The following is an 18,592-nucleotide window of genomic DNA, read 5'->3' as shown; positions in this document are numbered from 1 at the left end:
AAATTAAAAAAAATAATATATGAATTAAATTTTAATTAATCATTTCCATCTATCATGTATAACTCATTGTTTATTTCATTTTGTTAAATTGAATAAGATTTCTTGTCAAGTAATTTTGTCAGATTTTCAACTTAGTTGAATGTTATCATCATCATTATTCTTATTATCCCTTTCTTCTATACAACCGATTGTATTTTTTACGCTTCTATCTCTCCCCTCAGCCCTTCCATAAACGCATTTTTGTAAAATTTTAATAGAAAAATTTTATTTATACATACTTGAATGAATTTTAAACATCACATTTGAAGAAATCTTCAGAAAGCTCACTTTCAGGAAATTCATGAAAAATTCGAAATCTTCAACAATGATCATAAAAATCAAATCAACCAATATAGCTATTGTAATCATCTTTTAATTTCGACTTAATGGCATTAAAACAAATATTTTAAGCTATGATTGAATTCATTTGAAGCATGATATTCAAAGATATCCCCGGAATTCTGATTTTCAAAAAATACAAAATTTTTGAAAATTTTCAAATAAAGTAAAATAACGATTATTGCTATCGTCTTCATCTTCGAACGCGGTCAAAAGGACATCCAAACAATTTTTTCAAGCCATCATTCTATCAATTCAGAACATTTTTTTAGTTATCGTGAGACAACCAATTTTCGAAAAAAATCGAAAATTAAAAAAACTAATAGATGAATTAAATTTCAATTCATAGCGATCGATAGGGCTCAACAATACCTACATTTGAAAAGAAAAGATTCAATTCCGTCCATTGATTAGTGAACAACACACACGTACGGCTGAGATTTAAAAAATTAATTTTCGGACTCTTTGGATCACACTGGATCGATACAACCCAAAAAATCCAAAAATTAAATTTGAACGACTACAAAGCTTCCATTCGGAAGCAAAAATGGATCATTTCGCCAGAAAACCTCCAAAAAATCAACAATACCCGAAGCTACCCCAATTTTTCTTGAAAATCACAAACAAAAACCCCCCAGAAATTCAAGATAAATGAACCTGCAATTATTTCCTCCTCATAACAAAGACAAACCTCTCCCCAACTCCGCAACTCGGCCCCCCCCCCTCCCCCCCAGTACTCAGTTGTTTAGCCCCAGAAGTAATGGTCAGAATGACGTTGAAGGAAGAGAGCGTAAAAAAAAACAAAACAAAACGAAGGAATAAAGAGAGAAACGAGAAAAAAATGAAGTAAAATGGATTATATGGGTTGGAAGTAGAGACTTGGTTATATGTGCACACGTAGAGAGGCCGATAGGCGTCCAGACGGCGGTCTCCACGGCGCCCAGTGTCGCGCTAACTAGCGTGCCCCACCGCTGGCCCTCTACAGGCGCCCTAAAAACTCTCGACCACTGGTCACTCCCAAAGGCAGCCCCTCTGCACCCCAAAAAAAATTTCTTCCCAAAAAAAACGCCTTCCCCTCGCAAAACTTGCAACAATCCAGGGGAAAAATTGATTTTCTAACCTAAAAAGGTACCATCAGTCGGTAAAAATAATTTTAAATCCAGCGAATGGTCTATACTTTTGCGGTCACGTGGTGCTAGCTCCACGAATACATGTGAAGCGATGAGAGGAAAACCCCACCGCCTTTATTAAACGTCCCGTCTACTCTCTGTACACGTTTGCCCTCGTAAAATTGAACACGGCGTTGAGCTGAGTGAGTATGCGAATGTGTTAGAAAGGAACAGAAATGACTTTAATACACTCCGGAGGGAGGAAAATACCAGATATACAAGGACACGAGGAAAATATTTTATATAAATCCAGGAGAAAATTCCTAGGTAAATGAGAATTGTTTGAATTGTCCGTTTTATTTGTTGTCCCATTGCTTCCGGAGAGTTTTTTCATTTACTCTTCGAGGTGAAAAGTTAATTTTCATTTTGAAAAAGGCGCGGGCGATAACTCGAAGCAAAAATAAAAACCCGAACTTGCGGATATCTGGAGCGAATAGAGAAACTAAGGCGGTTTTCATGAGCACAATCGCCTTGCGTCGAATTTTCATGAAGTGCGACTCAAAATCTTTGAGTTTTTAGGAATATCTTCGAATCTAAGGGAGATAGACGAATTTCTGTAATAACCTTTTTTGTAGAGCGGATCAAGATATACAAAAAAGGTTATGACAAAGATTTTGCTATCTCTCTTAGATCCACAAATATTCGTTGAAAACTGAAACTAGAATGAATTGGATTAAAATGTAAGGCTTCAGTTTCGATTGAACTGATAAAAATATGAGGAAAAATTTGTAGATTCTAATGGTAACATTAGTCTCAACTCCATGTATTTATTTTCTCTCGAGACTCTTAACGACTCTAGTTCTTACTCCTTAATGACCACTTTAACTCAATATCCTCCATCGTGAAAACACTTCTACTCCAACGGCTGCACTTCTCTTTGACTTTCCAATTAATTGAATAACCGGCAAATAATTCAGTCATTACGTGAAAATACCCAACAAAGGCACAAGTGGGTACAATAGCTCGCGCAAGTTGTTCAACAAACTGAAGTTGTTTCTCATCTAGTTTTTTTCACGTTATGCAACGTGAATTTTAATTTTCTGAGACTTATTTTTTCTCAACCAATATATCTTTCAGAAGCCAGAAGTGACCGATGTCATTCCCTCCCACAATAATCACACCATTTTCCATAAGATCAAAGTGTCCCAAAGTCTCCAACCGCATTACTTTCCCTCCCAACCATCGAGAAAAAAAAATCGCCAGATATTTTTTTCACCCGTCGGTCATCGTCAAAGGATTTTCCGTACTTAATGACTTAATTGAATTAACGTTGACTCACCCGTGACTGCAGTTGGCTCTGTGCGGCCATGTCAAAGTCCCCGCGAAGTGTTCCCTTCACGTTTTCCTGCAAAGCAAAAAAATGAAAATAGAACTCGTCCCTTTAAAAAAGTATTGAAACAAAAAGTAAAAATCCAAGAGTCATCGAGTGAACTTGACAACAAATTTCCGATGTATTTTTAGCTGCAGATGTATCAATTTCAGTGATAAAAAATAAAAGAGAAAAAAAATCCAGTTATTTTAAGGATGTGTTACACCCTTTCCGCCCAAATTCACGTTTTTTTAATTTTTCTGGTAAATTGTTGATCAGATTGACGTGAAAAAATATACCGTTTTTGCGTTATATCATTACTTAATGACTTACGAAATGTCATGATCGTGCAATCATTTTCCTGCGTTTTTTCTAAAACTTTTCAGAAATTTACAAGACTAGAAAAAATGCAGAAAAATGATTGCACTACCATGAAATTGTGTGAGTCAGTCAATAATGATAAAACGCAAAAACGGTATATTATTTCGCGTCAATCCGATCAATAATGTGCTAGAAAAATGAAAAAAAAATGTGAATTTGGGCGAAAGGGTGTAGTACATCCTTCAAATAGAGCCAAAATTGCCCCTTAATTTTAAAATTTCCCGGAACATTTAATCGAAAAATTTGCGAGTTGGCGAAAGCCAAAAAAAAAGACAGATCCCAGACATGAAAAAAAAAATAGTACCCTGACCCCTTAAAATATGTATATGCAGTATCTCCACCCGAAATCGATAGTTTTAATCCACAGTGTACACGGAGGAAGCGTTGTAATCCATCTCTTTTTATTTTTTTTGGATCCTCGATGGAAATGATGGCGCCGTGACGGAGAGAACGAGGAGTGAGGTGGTGGTAGTTATGCATGGAATGACGAATATAGAAATCCCAAAGAGGGTGGAGTGAGAGGAGGTGGTGTTAGGGTGTATGGGTTTGGTGAGGACAACAGAGACGAGAGGATAATTTATGTTCTGCGAGGCATAACCGCCATTACCGTGTGCCATTGCAACTGTTGCTGGATATACAGCGGTATTAGGGGCTTTTTAGGGACATACTGGGGCCACAAGTAGGTCCACTGATACATCAGTATGACTCACTCTTGCTGCATGTCAACGGGAAATTGATTTAGCGGGCGGTATTGCTGTGGCACCTGCGTTAGGTTGGGTTAATGTGGTTTTTAAGTGCGCAAAATCCCACTTTCCGCACATTGTGATGAAAAACGGAGTTCGACACCCGTGAGAAAAGTGGTCTTTGACGCTTGGAAAGCGTAGACACTCGCCTTCAGCATAAATATGCTGTTGAACGCAGCTTGAGTCGCCTTGTTGGAAATTTTTTGAAAATTGAGCAACAGTTTTCGTTTACTTTTCGGCACAAGGTAAACGTAGCAGGCCTGGGGCTGGTCACTCCTCAATCGAGTGACTCAGTGATTTCCAGAATCAGATGATTTCCTGTGATTTCCTGTTGATTTCTGTGATTTCGCGAATGATTCTTGTGATTTCTCAATCAACATTAAAAATCATGATTTCTTTTGATTTCTTGTGATTTCCATCATTTCTAGTAGATTCCAATGATTTCTTAATTTCGGCACAAGGTGAACGTAACAGTCGAGGGACTGGTCACTCCTCAATCGAGTGACTCAGTGACCTCCAGAATCAGATGATTTCCTGTTGATTTCTGTGATTCCGCGAATGATTTTTGTGATTTCTCGATCAACATTAAAAATCACCATTTCTTTCGATTTCTTGTGATTTCCATGATTTCTAGTAGATTTCAATGATTTCATGATTTCCAGAAATCACTGGAGAAATCATGATTTCGAGATCAGAGTGGGGCATCTGTCGATAATGGTAGTTTTCTACATGACGTTACAATACGTAAGAATGTCAAAAACTTCATAGCGTCGCATTTTGGGATTGGGTGATTTCGAACGCACTGATACCATAACAAAAATTGTAGAGTTGACACTGCAAAATCAATTTCGATTTTACACTTACCGATGATTTCTAATGATTTCGGAAATCACTTGATTTCTTTGTGGTTTCTATTGATTTCCGATGATTTCCTGAAATCTTTAGAAATCGCTGCCGAAAATGGAAGTCACTTGATTTCCAGTGATTTCCATTGATTTATGGTGATTTCTTCCTTGATTTCCTCTGGAGTGGTCCAGTGATTTCCTAAGTGACTAGTCGGTAGCAATAGTGTCAAAAATACAATTTTCTGTACTGCTTCTCACGATTTCTGGTCTGGGAATTGGTATTACATACTTCCCAAACTCGAAAACTTGAAAATCACTACAGAAAAATATTGTTCCTAGGCTGTTGCGATGGGGTTTTTTTACTCGTGTGGTTCGCGAGTCCTCGCCTACGGCTCGGAGGCCAACGCCACACGAGTAAAAAACCCTATCGCAACAGGCCGGAAAAATATTATTTAAGACCTCGTCCGTACGTGTGAGTTTTACTTCACTTGTTCGATCGTTAATAAATGGAGGAAATTGAATCTTTTTTTTTTCTCAAATGTAGGTATTGTTGAGCCCTATCGACCGCCATTAACTAAAATTTAATTAATCGATTAGTTTTTTAAATTATGGAATCTTTTCGAAATTCGGTTGTCCCATGATAACTAAAAAAAATATTCTGAATTGATTGAATGATGGCTTAAAAATTTGTTTGTATGTCCTTATGACCGAGTTCGAAGATGAAGACGATTTTGATGTATTTGAAAATTTGCAAAAATTTTGTACTTTTTGAAAATCAAAATTCCGGGAATCTCTTTGAATATAATGCTTCAAATGAATTCAATCATAGCTTAAAATGTTTCTTTTAATGCCATTCAGTCGAAGTTAAAAGATGATTACGATAGCTATATTGGTTGATTTGATTTCTATGATGATTGTTGAAAATTTCGAATTTTTCATGAATTTCCCTGAAAGTGAGCTTTTTGTGATACCTGCCTGAAAAGTTCACTTTTCGAAACCGTTTAGTGTGCGTAAAGTGGTTTGTTTTACGCACGGCGTGCGTAAAATTCAGAGGTTGTGCGTAAAGTGAATTCTGAGTGCGTAAAGCTTCGCTTTCGAGTGTGAAGCTTTACGCACTCGAAATTCACTTTACGCACGACCTTGAACTTTTCGCACTTCGTGCACGAAAACAACCACTTTAGGTATCACAAAAAATAGAACGTGTTACGCGTGCGCGCGAAAAAGTGTTTTTTACGCACTTGTAACATAATACACTATTCTGATGGTTTCTTCAAATGTGATGTTTCGAATTCATTCAAGTATGCATAAATAAAATTTTTCTGTACTGCTGCTCACGATTTCTCGTCTGGGAATTGGTATTACATACTTCCCAAACTCGAAAACTTGAAAATCACTACAGAAAAATATTGTTCCTGGGCTGTTGCGATGGGGTTTTTTTATTCGTGTTGTTGGCCACTCCTCGCCTACGGGTCGGAGGCCAACGCCACACGAGTAAAAAACCCCATCGCAACAGGCCGGAAAAATACTATTTCTATAAACATTTTATCGAACGGCTGAGGGCAGAGATAGAACTGTAAAAAAGACAATCGGTTGTATAGAAGAAAGGGATCATAAGAATAATGATTATGATTACATTCAATTAAGTTAAAAATCTGACAAAATTAGTTGAAAAGAAATGTTATTCAATTTAATAAAATGAAATAAACAAAGAAGTATACATGATAGAAGGAAATGATGCGCAAGAGCAATTTCCTACTTGTTTCTCCAGTGAAATGCCTCTGTACTCTTGTTGTCTAACAAAGCTTTCATTTGAGCCCCATTTGACGTTTTTCTATAATTCAATTATTTAATAATTGAAAAACATAGGGGATTGAAAGAAAAGAGATGGAAAAATGACCCCAATGAATAGACAGGAAAGTAAGTAGGTCACAGTGAAATTTCCGAGAGCATGGATTGCCATTTTGAATAGAACTAAAATTTAATATCAGGCGATTTTCCACGAAATTGATTATAAAATTCTCCTCAATTTGAAACATCGATAAACTATCAAAAGAATATGAAAGAGGGCGGAAGTTGAGTGGCTGTTGAACTCTCGTAAACTCCGATGGGGATTTCAAGTGCCTTTGGATTAAACGATCCCCTCGTATTTCCGTTTCCAATAATTCACCGATATTTTTAATGCTCAGTCGATTGGACCATAGACTCAATAGCGATTCCATTATTACGAAATCACCTATTCAATTAATTATTCAATTATTCCTTCGCATGTTCGCGGTTTTACGAGACTCCCGGTTCATGGGGAAAATGAATGCATTCTGAGGAAGAGGTTGTAGCGTTAAATTAATTTTAGACTTTGAGAGCACTTTCCTTCGTTTCATTGGATTTTTAAAATTAATTAGTTTTTTGTTATCATTGTTGATGGAAAATTCAAGTGATAAGTCGCGCGTTTTACTTTTCAAAAACCATTTTCTCAAACTACGACGTCACAGTCACGTCTCTTTCGACGATTCTTTTTGTTTTCACGCTTAAATTAGTATAAATATCATTTGAATTTTAAGGGTTGAAATCTGAAATGAACTATTATTAAATAGAAACTAAATTAATAAGAAATAATTTAATTAGAAGTGCCAAAATAATAATTAATAAAATAATTGAAGAAAGAATTTGTGGATTAATTTCGCCCATTCATCGAATTTAGAGCTCACGTAAAAAATAATCAATGATGAATAATTTTTTTTTGGGCATTTTAAATTTATTTTTCAACGATTCATTTCTCTCTCAATTTATTCCTAGTTTTTGGAAAATTTCGGAGAGAAAAAATGTTGAAAAAAAGGTGATAAGAACGAAAATGTCATGATAAACTGATGGATTAGTCAATTTCTTCGTTCGCAGCGGGAAACAATGAAGGGTTTTATTTCATCATCAAGTTTCTCTTCTAGCATCGAATGATCAAGGGAATTCCCACAAAATCAAATGTCGATAAAAGAGATCTCTGCATTAATAATCAAATCAGCCAACAGTGGCGCCACAGTCCGCTCCAGTGAAATACAAAGTGCCCCGTCGAAGGAAAATACTCAAAATTCTCCCCGAAAAATGTGTATTCATACGGCAAATATTATTGAATAAGAATTAAAAATTTTATTGTCGGATGAAAGAAAAATTTCAATAGATTGTGGCCCATGTCGAGCGAAACTACATGACTTTCCTCACGAATTGAAGGTTAGAAATAAGAGAGACTAGGACCATGTACAGTTTTGCGAAATTATGCATTCGAAATACATCCGTTTACTCGAAAAATATTCTTCGCCAAGAGAAAAGATTTGCGGGACACAGTAAATGGCAGAATATAAAACATGTCAAGGCGGAGAAGGATGCGGAAAAATCGACTCTGATTTCGTCTTATGTGAAGAAAATGAAGGTCGCTATTGCCGGTAAATAATCATTACTCATATGATCATTTATTTTATTTCACTTTTAAAACGAAAATAAAAAATCAGCAAAACATCTTGTTTCCTAACATTAAAATAAACTATAGTCCAGTTTCCGTACAAGACTTGACAAAGGTGCCAGAATTGAGTAGGAATGAAGTTGAGATATTGCATAAATTGCTGAAAATATATGGATTTATGGTATAGAACTTAAGGTGTTTCGGTTGAAAAGTCAAAATAATGAAAACAAAATTGGAAAATTCATGGGAGAAATTTCTAAGTGTGCGCTGCATCATTGAGAATTCTTGCACAATTTCTTCAGATCTCAGTTGTAAGAAAAAATAAATAAAATTTGGATGTTTTTGTAACCCCTCCAGCTATGACCTCCGTGGTTAGCCCACTCTCAATTAGGGGAATTTCCATGGCACCCAAAAACATAATGAACTATCGAGGAAAAACTAGTGGGTGATAAATCAAATCTTTCTTGAGAACACGTATAAGGTGCCGATTTTTTTCAGATTTCATAAGAAAGTTATTTGAACAAATGATTCGGAAAATTATGAGTTTCGGGGCACTTACGGCCTCACGCGCAGGAGCGTGATTCGAATGTCAGTGAGCATCATGGGAAAGGTATTGGTTGGACCATGGAACTGAGAGAGAGAAAACACTCAACAGGTTTTCCAACTCGAGACGCATTTTACACACTTAAATAGTTACTTGAAAATTGGAAACTTTCGTGCTCAGCGATTGAATCAGGGCTCGAGAACAATAAGACTCCCCTTCCGTTTCACCCCCCGGTGATCTACACACGAAACACCTTAAATTCTCAATGTGAACTACTTTGTTGAAATAATTAATTTTTCCCGCATTATCATTGAAATAACAATTAATGAAAATGAGACACGATCGCCCTGTTCTACTCCCTGCGGTATCTTATACAAAGATTGGACTGCGATCGCATTCTATCGCATAATAGAAACATATGAAACATCACTTGAATAATGTACCTTGATATAACTAGCGTGTAGTCCACTTGATGAATATATTACTCATACGGAGATACAATCTACAATCATATTTCCAAAATCGCCCAGAGGGAAGAAGTCACAAGCCCTTGGAGAACCTGAAACTAGCCCAAATAATAGAGGACGCCAAGAAGAAGTGTATTCCGGCTGGGACGATAGCGGGAGTTCTCGAGAGAGCGGAAACATCAAAGACTAGAGTACAGTCGGAGCTAGTTGACTTCAGAGGCCCCGGTGGGTCCATCTTCGTCGTGAAAATTTTGTCTGACAATCCACCATCGGTAAAGATGCTGTTGAATTCAGTATTCAAGAAGACTAGTTGCCTTGCGGGGGACGCGAAACTTCGAAATATCTTCAATCATCGGGGGGTCATTGTAACCGACGCTCAGAAGGATCTAGATGGCGCCACTGATGATGCTATTGATGTGGGCGCTGAAGAGGTCGAGGAATTCGAGGATAATGGAAAATTTTACAAGGTATTTCCTATTTATTATTATATCCTATTTACTAAAGATGAAAGAAACGTGAAGTTGTTTTATATCGAAATATCTCGAAACTGCCTGACCGCTAATCCTTAATTCTGATTGGTCAATATGTGACACGAAGTCATTCACAAAAAAAACACGCGGCATTTTCAAATTCTTCAGTGACATAATTTCAAATTCTTCAGTGGTAAATTTTTTTTTTCACGTCACATATATATATAATATATATATTTCACATGTATATACATCATCGGTGAAATTAATAAATTCTGTCCTTTTATGGAGACCGATTATTTTAAAAAATTGAAGATAATTAATTGAAAATGAAAAATTCTTTATATATTCTTTTACTCTATTTCGCTATTCACTTCAATCATTAGTCGAATTCTCTTTGATTCATTATCAATATTTATAAGGTATTCATGAGAAAATGAAATTTAGTGAATTCCATTTCTTCATTTCAACAAATGAATAGATCAGCGCGCGCGAGAGCGCGCGCATAGATCTTGTTATTTACTAAAGATGAAAGATACGTGAAGTTATTTTATATCGAAATATCTCGAAACTGCCTGATCGCTAATCCTCAATTCTGATTGGTCAGTGAGTCGCGTGAAGTAGTCGCTGAAAGTAATCCCCGGTATTTTCAAATTCTTCAAATGCCAAAATTTTTTCTGCGTCATAGTTTTCATTTTTTCATGTGTGAAATTTATCTTTATATCAAAACATATCTAAATTGCCTAATTGTTGATCATGAGAAAAAAAAACAGTGTTTCTATATTTTTTTAACTCACAAATTATTCTTCACTTCCCAAATTTTTATTTGTTCATATTTATCATACGCAAAAATGATCAACTCTTGCTTCTCAGATTTTCAGACATAAATTCTAAACTCTACAAAATTCATGAAAATTCTTCGGTTTCCCAAGTAATTCGAGAAAAATCTTTGAAGATCTACGGTTATCTGGAAAACTGTGAAATTTTCCGAAGAATTCAAGAAATTTTTTCAGCTTTCTAGGAAATCAATTCATAACCCTCCCGTCATTTTTCAACAATTACAGATTTTAATCAGATTATTTTAAAAATTAAAAAAAAAAGAATTAATCGAAGATTAAAAATTATTCATTGATGTTTCATCTTCATTCTCTTAATTCTTTTTAAGTTATTATCAATATTTATAAAACATCTATGAGTATATGAAGTTTAATAAATTCGATTTCTTCATTTTCACAACGAATAGATAAGCGCGCACACAGGTCTAGTGTTGGAAATTTCTGAAGAATTTGTCGCATCAGAGTTTTCAGGAATTTAGATAGCACAGTCGCTAATTATCTGAACAATTGTCCTAGTTTTTTTAATGAAACCTCAAAATTCAGCCCAGGCTGGCCTGCCGACGCCCTTGGGGTATCACAATTAATTCCATGAAGCGAATACGAAGGGTCAAATGTTGATAGTGAAATATCATGAAACATATATTGGAAGTCACGAGAGTCAAATGTTAATCTGACCCTCCATATCTGCTTAATGATATTTAACATTCAATTTTTCGTCTTTCATGTTTGACACATGACATTTGGCTCTCAAAAATTCACCTGCAATATCCAAAACCATCAAAACAAAACTCATGAAAATTAATTGATCATCTTATATTTTTCAGTTCTACTGTCATCCATCAGTTCTCCATAAAGTCGTCACAAAACTCCAGTCCCTGAACTACACAGTCCATTCAATGGACGAGGAATTCACCCCGAATATCGTCACAAAAATAAGTGCAGACGATTCAAAGAAAATCGACCTTTTGTACAAAAAGCTCAATCAATTCGAGGAAATAGTATCCATCAATCACAATATCGACTTCAGTGATGAGGAGCAGCAGGCAGAGTCCCGAAGTTAATGTTAACTAGTTCCAACAAAAATATTTATCATTTAATAACAAAAAAAGGGTTGATTATTCCGTCGATCAACGAAGACGTGTGGAAATGTCTCCAGATTATCAAAATTTATTGAAATATATTAATTACATTTTCGTCACCTCCCTGCTCGATGAATACTCGTCATCATTACGTAAAAATAAATTCCTACAAAATCACATGTCAACCCCATACCCCCTGATATCATTGATATTTGACCCCTCAAAATGGAGAACTGGACTCTTCATAAAGAGCGACTTGAACTTTCTCTTGGACCTGTCCTCCCTCTCCCCCCCAGGACCACAAAATTCTCCAGAATTATTCTGCTGAAGTACCTCCTGCCTTCCCTCCCCCACTCCTTCACCCTCTCCCGCCAACTGTCCCTGCCCCTTTAATTTTTTATCCAAACCCTTCTCCTCCCTTTGTCCCTCACAATTTTCCTTGAAATTCTCAAAATTCTCGTCATCCCTATTTTTACTCTTCTTCTTCTTCTTCCTCGGGGTCTCACAATCCTCCCTCCCATCACCCACCACTGCCGCCCCCTCCCCCCTTCCCTCCTCCTCTGGAATTTCCTCAATAGTCTCTAAATTAGAAATTCGTCTCTTCCTCCTCCTCTCGTTCTTCAGGCACTTCCTCTCATTCTCCTCATTCTCAATAACTTCCTCACTGATGACCTCATCCTGGAGAATAGGATTGACATAACCCACAACCTCTCTGTGCCCTTCCCCCTCCCTCTTTGATTTTTTCCTCTTCAATTTATCGTTTTCTACCTCAAATTTATCCAATTTTCTCTTCATCTTCTTCTTCTTCTTCGATAAATCAGTGTTGTATTCGATTTCGTCGTTGAAGGTCACTCTTTTCTTGCAGGAGTACTCGTCGGAGAGGTCCAGGGCGTCATTGGAGACTCCAGGCTCCCTGGAGACCTCGAAATTCGTGGAGATCCTGGAATTCTCATCGATTTCTGTGTCTGGTGTGACAAAGGGGTTGAAATAGCCAACGATTTCGTCATTTTTCTTCCTTTTGGGCTTCTTCAGGGCCGCCAGGGGCCCTTCAGAACCTTCCCTGGAGGCTCCAGGATCTCTGGAGACCTCAAAACAATTGGAAATTCTGGAATTTTCATCGGCTTTTGAGTCTAAATTCAACGCAGGATTGACAAACCCTTTGAATTCATCATTTTTCTTTCTTCTCGGGTCCTTCAGGGACTTGACAGCCTCCAGGGGGACCTCTCCAACCTCTGGAGACTCCAGGTCCAGTCCTGGATTTTCAAAAACGAATTTCTGAGGGTCGCCTTCAGATTTGGCTGAATTTTTTTCGACTTCTGACTTTTTTTTCTTCGACTTTTTTGATTTTTTTGGAGTTTCAGAAACTGGAGACTCCAGCTCCAGCCCTGGATTCTCAAAAACAAAGTTGTGAGGCTTTTCTTCGGGTTCTGATGGATTTTTTTCATCTTCGGAATTTTTTGTCTTCGATTTCTTCGACTTTTTTGGAGTCTCAGAGGGAATTGCAGCGGCTGGAGGCTCTAGTTCCAGTCCTGAATAATTGGAAAGGGATTTTTTGAGGTTTTCTGGAGGCTCTGGTGGTTTTTCCACTTCAGAGTTCTTTTTTGGATTTTTTTTCGATTTTCTAGGGGTCTTGGAGGGACTGGAGGGATCTGGAGACTCCAGGGGAATTCCTGGAGTCTTAAGGAAGATTCTAGGGGGCTTCTTCGGGGGCTCTAGAGAATTCCCTGGAGGAATCGACGGAGAGGTCTGGGGAATGCACTCCACTGGATCAATCTCCTTGTTCTTCTTTTTTTTCGATTTTTTGGAAGAAGAGGAAATTTCCAGGGAATTTTCTGAATTTCCATGGATTTCAGAAGTTTCGAAATTATATTTTTCCTTTTTCTTTTTTTTTTTGGACTTTCTATCTTCAGTTCTGGATAATTCCTCTGTTGGAACATCATTTTGAGTTTCAGAAGAGTTTTTGTTTTCAATTTTCTTAGTTTTTCCAGAATTTTCTGGACCTGGAGAATTAAAGTCTAGTTGCTGACTCTCGAAACCGTCTGAAGGCTTCAGTTTCTTAGAATTTTGGTGAATTTCATCGACATTCGATGAAGAATTTGGAGTCTCAACGTAAAATTCAGATTTACGTTTCTTTGGTGTTTTATTTTCAACAATTTCCTGATTTAATTTTGATTTTTCCAGGGAAAATATGGAGGCAATCGATGGAGACGAGAAACCAAAGCCTACGTACCTTTCAGACTCACTTTCCGATGATTTCTCTTCGTCTCTTGGGTTTTTTTTAGGAGTTAATTGGAAATTCGGGAATTTCGATTTGAAGTAGTCACTCATGCTGCCTCCTTTGATGGTCAGAACACCAGCGGTGGTGTCTGGGGCACCGATGGGAGCGGGAGGATCTGAGGATGAGGGATCTAGGGGCTCAGGAGCTTTAGGAGCCTCTTGGAGGTCCTTCTTGCCGAATATATTTGCTAGGTCTTTGGTACTGTATTTGTTGACGTCTTTTCCACGAGTGAATTTTTGGTAACTGAAAGGGAAAATTATATTCCAGGATTAGTGATGAAATACTTATGCAATAATCATCTCTAGTTAATTATTATTTACTAATTAAGACTACAATTTTACAATCATCTTGATAATTAGTAGCTTTAGAGAAAAATAATCAAGGGGTAATTTTATCTTAAATTTTCATTCTTCTGAAGAGAGAATTTATAAATCTGAAAAAAGTCAAAGTTTATGAATGACTCATGAACTAATTGAGTATACGTACTGCACTCGAGCCCGACTCTGTTTCGACTTCAATTCCAAGGACTTTCCACTGAGATCAGTGGACTTTTTGATATCTGGAAGAGCTTTTTCGTCGGAGTTTTCCTCTCCTGTTTGGAGTTTCTGCAGGAGATCATTGAAATTCTCCTGGTGCTCTGTCCAGTATTTGTCCTGGTCATCTTTAGAGTAACCAAAGCCTGTAAAAATTCACTTTCTTCAATAAAAGTTCAACATAATCATTAAACTCATGAAAACAACGATTGAAACTAATTTCTGGATTAAATTAACGATATTTTTTATAAATGAAAACATTTCTTGTAATTTTCTATTTAATCTTGCGTCAGCAAATTACTTCTAAAATTGAATAAACAATTATTGATCCTCATTTGCTGTAAAAAAAAAATTATTCGAAGTTTACTGGCTTAAATTAATGGAATTGAGCCAAAAATTATGAGTTCACGTTCAATTTCAATAAAAATACCCCTAAATGTGCAACAATTTTTTTATCTTCACCTGCCCCAAAATTAATAAACCGATGAAGATAAAAGAAAACTTAATTTGATGCACTCAATATGGAAATTGACGTGTTGAAATACTCACCACCTGCATCGTCCTTGAATTTAACCCTCACATGCTCGGTCATGCCTTGCTCGTTGGCCCCGAGGCCTTTCCCACTCGTCCAACCCATCTTCTCCAGCATTTTCTGACCGAATTTGTTGGAATCTATAGAAAACAAATGGAGCAGACAAAATTTAATTTAATTGGCAGTAAAAATTATCGCTCATGAAGCTACAATTAATAATGGAATTATCCAGAAATTCCCGGAATAAATTGCAAAATATAGAGGAATTGAAACTTTTTGAGTAACAATAAAGGAGTTATCCAAATGAAATTTTAAGAGTCAAATATGATGGGTCAAACATGCATTCAACAATAGACCTTCAACATTTTCGATGTTTTTCACATAATATTCAATGAATAGATACCCAAACCGATAAATGACACCATAATTATGAAAATAAACTCATTTATAATCTTTAATAATCATTTTAATCAATAAATAATCTAAAACGAATGCAATTAATGACCAGAATTCCCAATGTCCAATATTTTCTGACCGAATTTGTTGGAATCTATAGAAAAAAAAATGGAACAGGCAAAACTTAATTTAATTGGGAGTAAAAATTATCGCTCATGAAGCTACAATTAATAATGGAATTATCCAGAAATTCCCGGAATAAATTGCAAAATATAGAGGAATTGAAACTTTTTGAGTAACAATAAAGGAGTTATCCAAATGAAATTTTAAGAGTCAAATATGATGGGTCAAACATGGATTCAACAATGANAAACCGATAAATGACACCATAATTATGAAAATAAACTCATTTATAATCTTTAATAATCATTTTAATCAATAAATAATCTAAAACGAATGCAATTAATGACCAGAATTCCCAATGTCCAATATTTTCTGACCGAATTTGTTGGAATCTATAGAAAAAAAAATGGAACAGGCAAAACTTAATTTAATTGGGAGTAAAAATTATCGCTCATGAAGCTACAATTAATAATGGAATTATCCAGAAATTCCCGGAATAATTTGCAAAATATAGAGGAATTGAAACTTTTTGAGTAACAATAAAGGAGTTATCCAAATGAAATTTTAAGAGTCAAATATGATGGTGGGTCAAACATGCATTCAACAGTAGACCTTCAACATTTTCGATGTTTTTCACATAATATTCAATGAATAAATAACCAAACTGAGAACCGACTCCATAATTATGAAAATAAACTGATTTATAATCTTTAATAATCATTTTCCTCAATAAATAACCTAAAACGAATGCAATTAATGACCAGAATTCTCAATGTCCAACATTTTCTGACCGAATTTGTTGAAATGTATAGAAAAAAAAATGGAACAGGCAAAACTTAATTTAATTCGGAGTAAAAATTATCGCTCATGAAGCTAGAATTAATAATGGAATTATCCAGAACTTCCCGAAATAAATGGAAAAATGTAGAGGAATTAAAACTTTTTGAGTAACAATAGAAGAGTTATCCAAATGAAATTTCAAGAGTCAAATATAACGGGTCAAACATGCATTCAACAATGAACGTTCAACATTATCGATTTTTTTCACATAATATTCAATGAATAAATAACCAAACTGAGAACCGACTCCATAATTATGAAAATAAACTGATTTATAATCTTTAATAATCATTTTCCTCAATAAATAACCTAAAACGAATGCAATTAATGACCAGAATTCCCAATGTCCAACATTTTCTGACCGAATTTGTTGAAATGTATAGAAAAAAAAATGGAACAGGCAAAACTTAATTTAATTCGGAGTAAAAATTATCGCTCATGAAGCTAGAATTAATAATGGAATTATCCAGAACTTCCCGAAATAAATGGAAAAATGTAGAGGAATTGAAACGTTTTGAGTAAAAATAGAGGAGGAGAGAGTTATCCAAATGAAATTTCAAGAGTCAAATATGATGGGTCAAACATGCATTCAACAATGAACCTTCAACATTTTCGATGTTTTTCACATAATATTCAATGAATAGATACCCAAACCGATAAATGACTCCATAATTATGAAAATAAACTCATTTATAACTTTCAAAAATCATTTCCCTCATTAAATAACTAAGAGGAATGCAATCAATGACGAATAGAATCCGTAAATTTCAAGATTATAACATGAAACAGATGATTCAAAGGGAAAGCAGTAACCGACGACTCAAAAACGTCCGGTGCAGCTGATAAATGACAGGAAAGCCCACAAACCTTCGCTCCATTGTTTTCCCCGCGGGTTGAGCGTCCACTTCTGCTTCCTCTTGGGCTCCGCGAGCATCGCCATAACCCCCAATTCCTCGATTTCCCGGTTCCCCAGTGATATTTATCCACCCAACAAAACCCCGACGGACAATTTCACATTTAGGATCAATTATCACCACTGGAGTGAATTTATCACGAGTATTCACCGCGAAAAACGACCGAGGGAATGTGCGACGATGTCGACGCGAGTGCGACACGTGCTCAGCTGTGCACAGCGCGGGAGATATCTGGGCAGAGTGGGGGGCGTTAGTTCCGGCGGAGTGGCGCTGACTGTTGAAAAAGCGCGCAAAAATCTATTTTCGATTTCATTTCAGTAGCGAAGTGGTAAAGTTTAAGTCGACCTATTTCCCAGTTGAGTTTTAGAGGAATATTTCCAAATCTAAGGGAGATAGCGCAATTTTCGTAATTACTTTTTTTGTAGCACTCAATGAGATCCACAAAAAAGGTTATAACAAAAATTTTGCTATCTCCCTTAGATTCCGAGATATTAATTGAAAACTGGTCAATAGTCAACATTGACTTATGCCGTTTTACCACTTCGCTACTGATTTCTTTTAAACATCATTCGCACATGAGGAGTGAGTCAATAAAAAATGAGAGAGAGTCGAATATCAAGAGCTAAATATGAAAAATATACAGAGGATTTGAATGTTCCAGGCATTATTATATTGTGGCGCCTCGGATTGTGGAGTGTTACAACCCATATTTAGTAAGGAACCACACGGGAAATAGTTTTATAATTCTAAACATTCTCAAAAGACCTGTGATGTCAACTCAGATGCCAATGAAACCCTCGGAGGCGACAGGAAAGTTGAAAAAAAACATTTTTCACTTTCACCCCGATCAACGGTCAGATCTTGGATCTATATAGGTCTATATAAGGCGGACTCCAGCCACCAAAATTCATAAGCCGTTTGAAAGCTCAACCGTAAACCCCACGTTCTTCACCAGAAAAGTTCTAGAAGTGCGATAAATTTGGGGTCGAATCGATCATGAATCAAGTGAGCATTGTGTTTTTAGTGATGGCTGTCATCATCGGATGCGTTTCCTATGCTTTGGCTGCATCAATGCCTGATCCTGATCCACAACGGGGTGAATATCTGACTTCAGTTTTCATTAGAGCCCATCACATTCTCATATTTTTCTCATGATCGATTTTTTAGATCTCGGTAATTCATTATAACAACGCGACATCAGCTCTTTAATGATCTTCAAAATTGTCTTTCAGCTTTGAATACGAAAAATGTTCAATATCTGAATTTCCCATTCACTTTATAATTTTGTATTCTCAATTGTGTTGAAA

General features: G+C 36.2%; 2 protein-coding genes across 2 annotated transcripts; one reads left to right on the top strand and one right to left on the bottom strand.

Moving 5' to 3' along the window:
• Positions 1 to 7,854: 7,854 nt before the first annotated feature.
• Positions 7,855 to 11,801, top strand: LOC107037125 (translational activator of cytochrome c oxidase 1). Its single transcript, XM_015255507.2, has 3 exons — positions 7,855 to 8,256; positions 9,348 to 9,751; positions 11,415 to 11,801. The coding sequence occupies exons 1-3, from the start codon at positions 8,070 to 8,072 to the stop codon at positions 11,649 to 11,651; spliced, it is 828 nt and encodes a 275-aa protein (XP_015110993.1). The 5' UTR covers positions 7,855 to 8,069; the 3' UTR covers positions 11,652 to 11,801.
• Positions 11,738 to 17,506, bottom strand: LOC107037124 (serine/arginine repetitive matrix protein 1). Its single transcript, XM_015255506.1, has 4 exons — positions 17,239 to 17,506; positions 15,030 to 15,152; positions 14,434 to 14,626; positions 11,738 to 14,190 (listed from the first exon to the last, which is right to left on the bottom strand). The coding sequence occupies exons 1-4, from the start codon at positions 17,309 to 17,311 to the stop codon at positions 11,844 to 11,846; spliced, it is 2,736 nt and encodes a 911-aa protein (XP_015110992.1). The 5' UTR covers positions 17,312 to 17,506; the 3' UTR covers positions 11,738 to 11,843.
• Between the last annotated feature and the right edge of the window lie 1,086 nt (positions 17,507 to 18,592).

The sequence above is a fragment of the Diachasma alloeum genome, unplaced genomic scaffold, assembly GCF_001412515.2.
Source record: "Diachasma alloeum isolate Michigan unplaced genomic scaffold, Dall2.0 Dall_scaffold_00213, whole genome shotgun sequence".
NCBI lineage: Eukaryota > Metazoa > Arthropoda > Insecta > Hymenoptera > Braconidae > Diachasma > Diachasma alloeum.
This window is presented reverse-complemented; position numbering and strand designations above follow the sequence as displayed.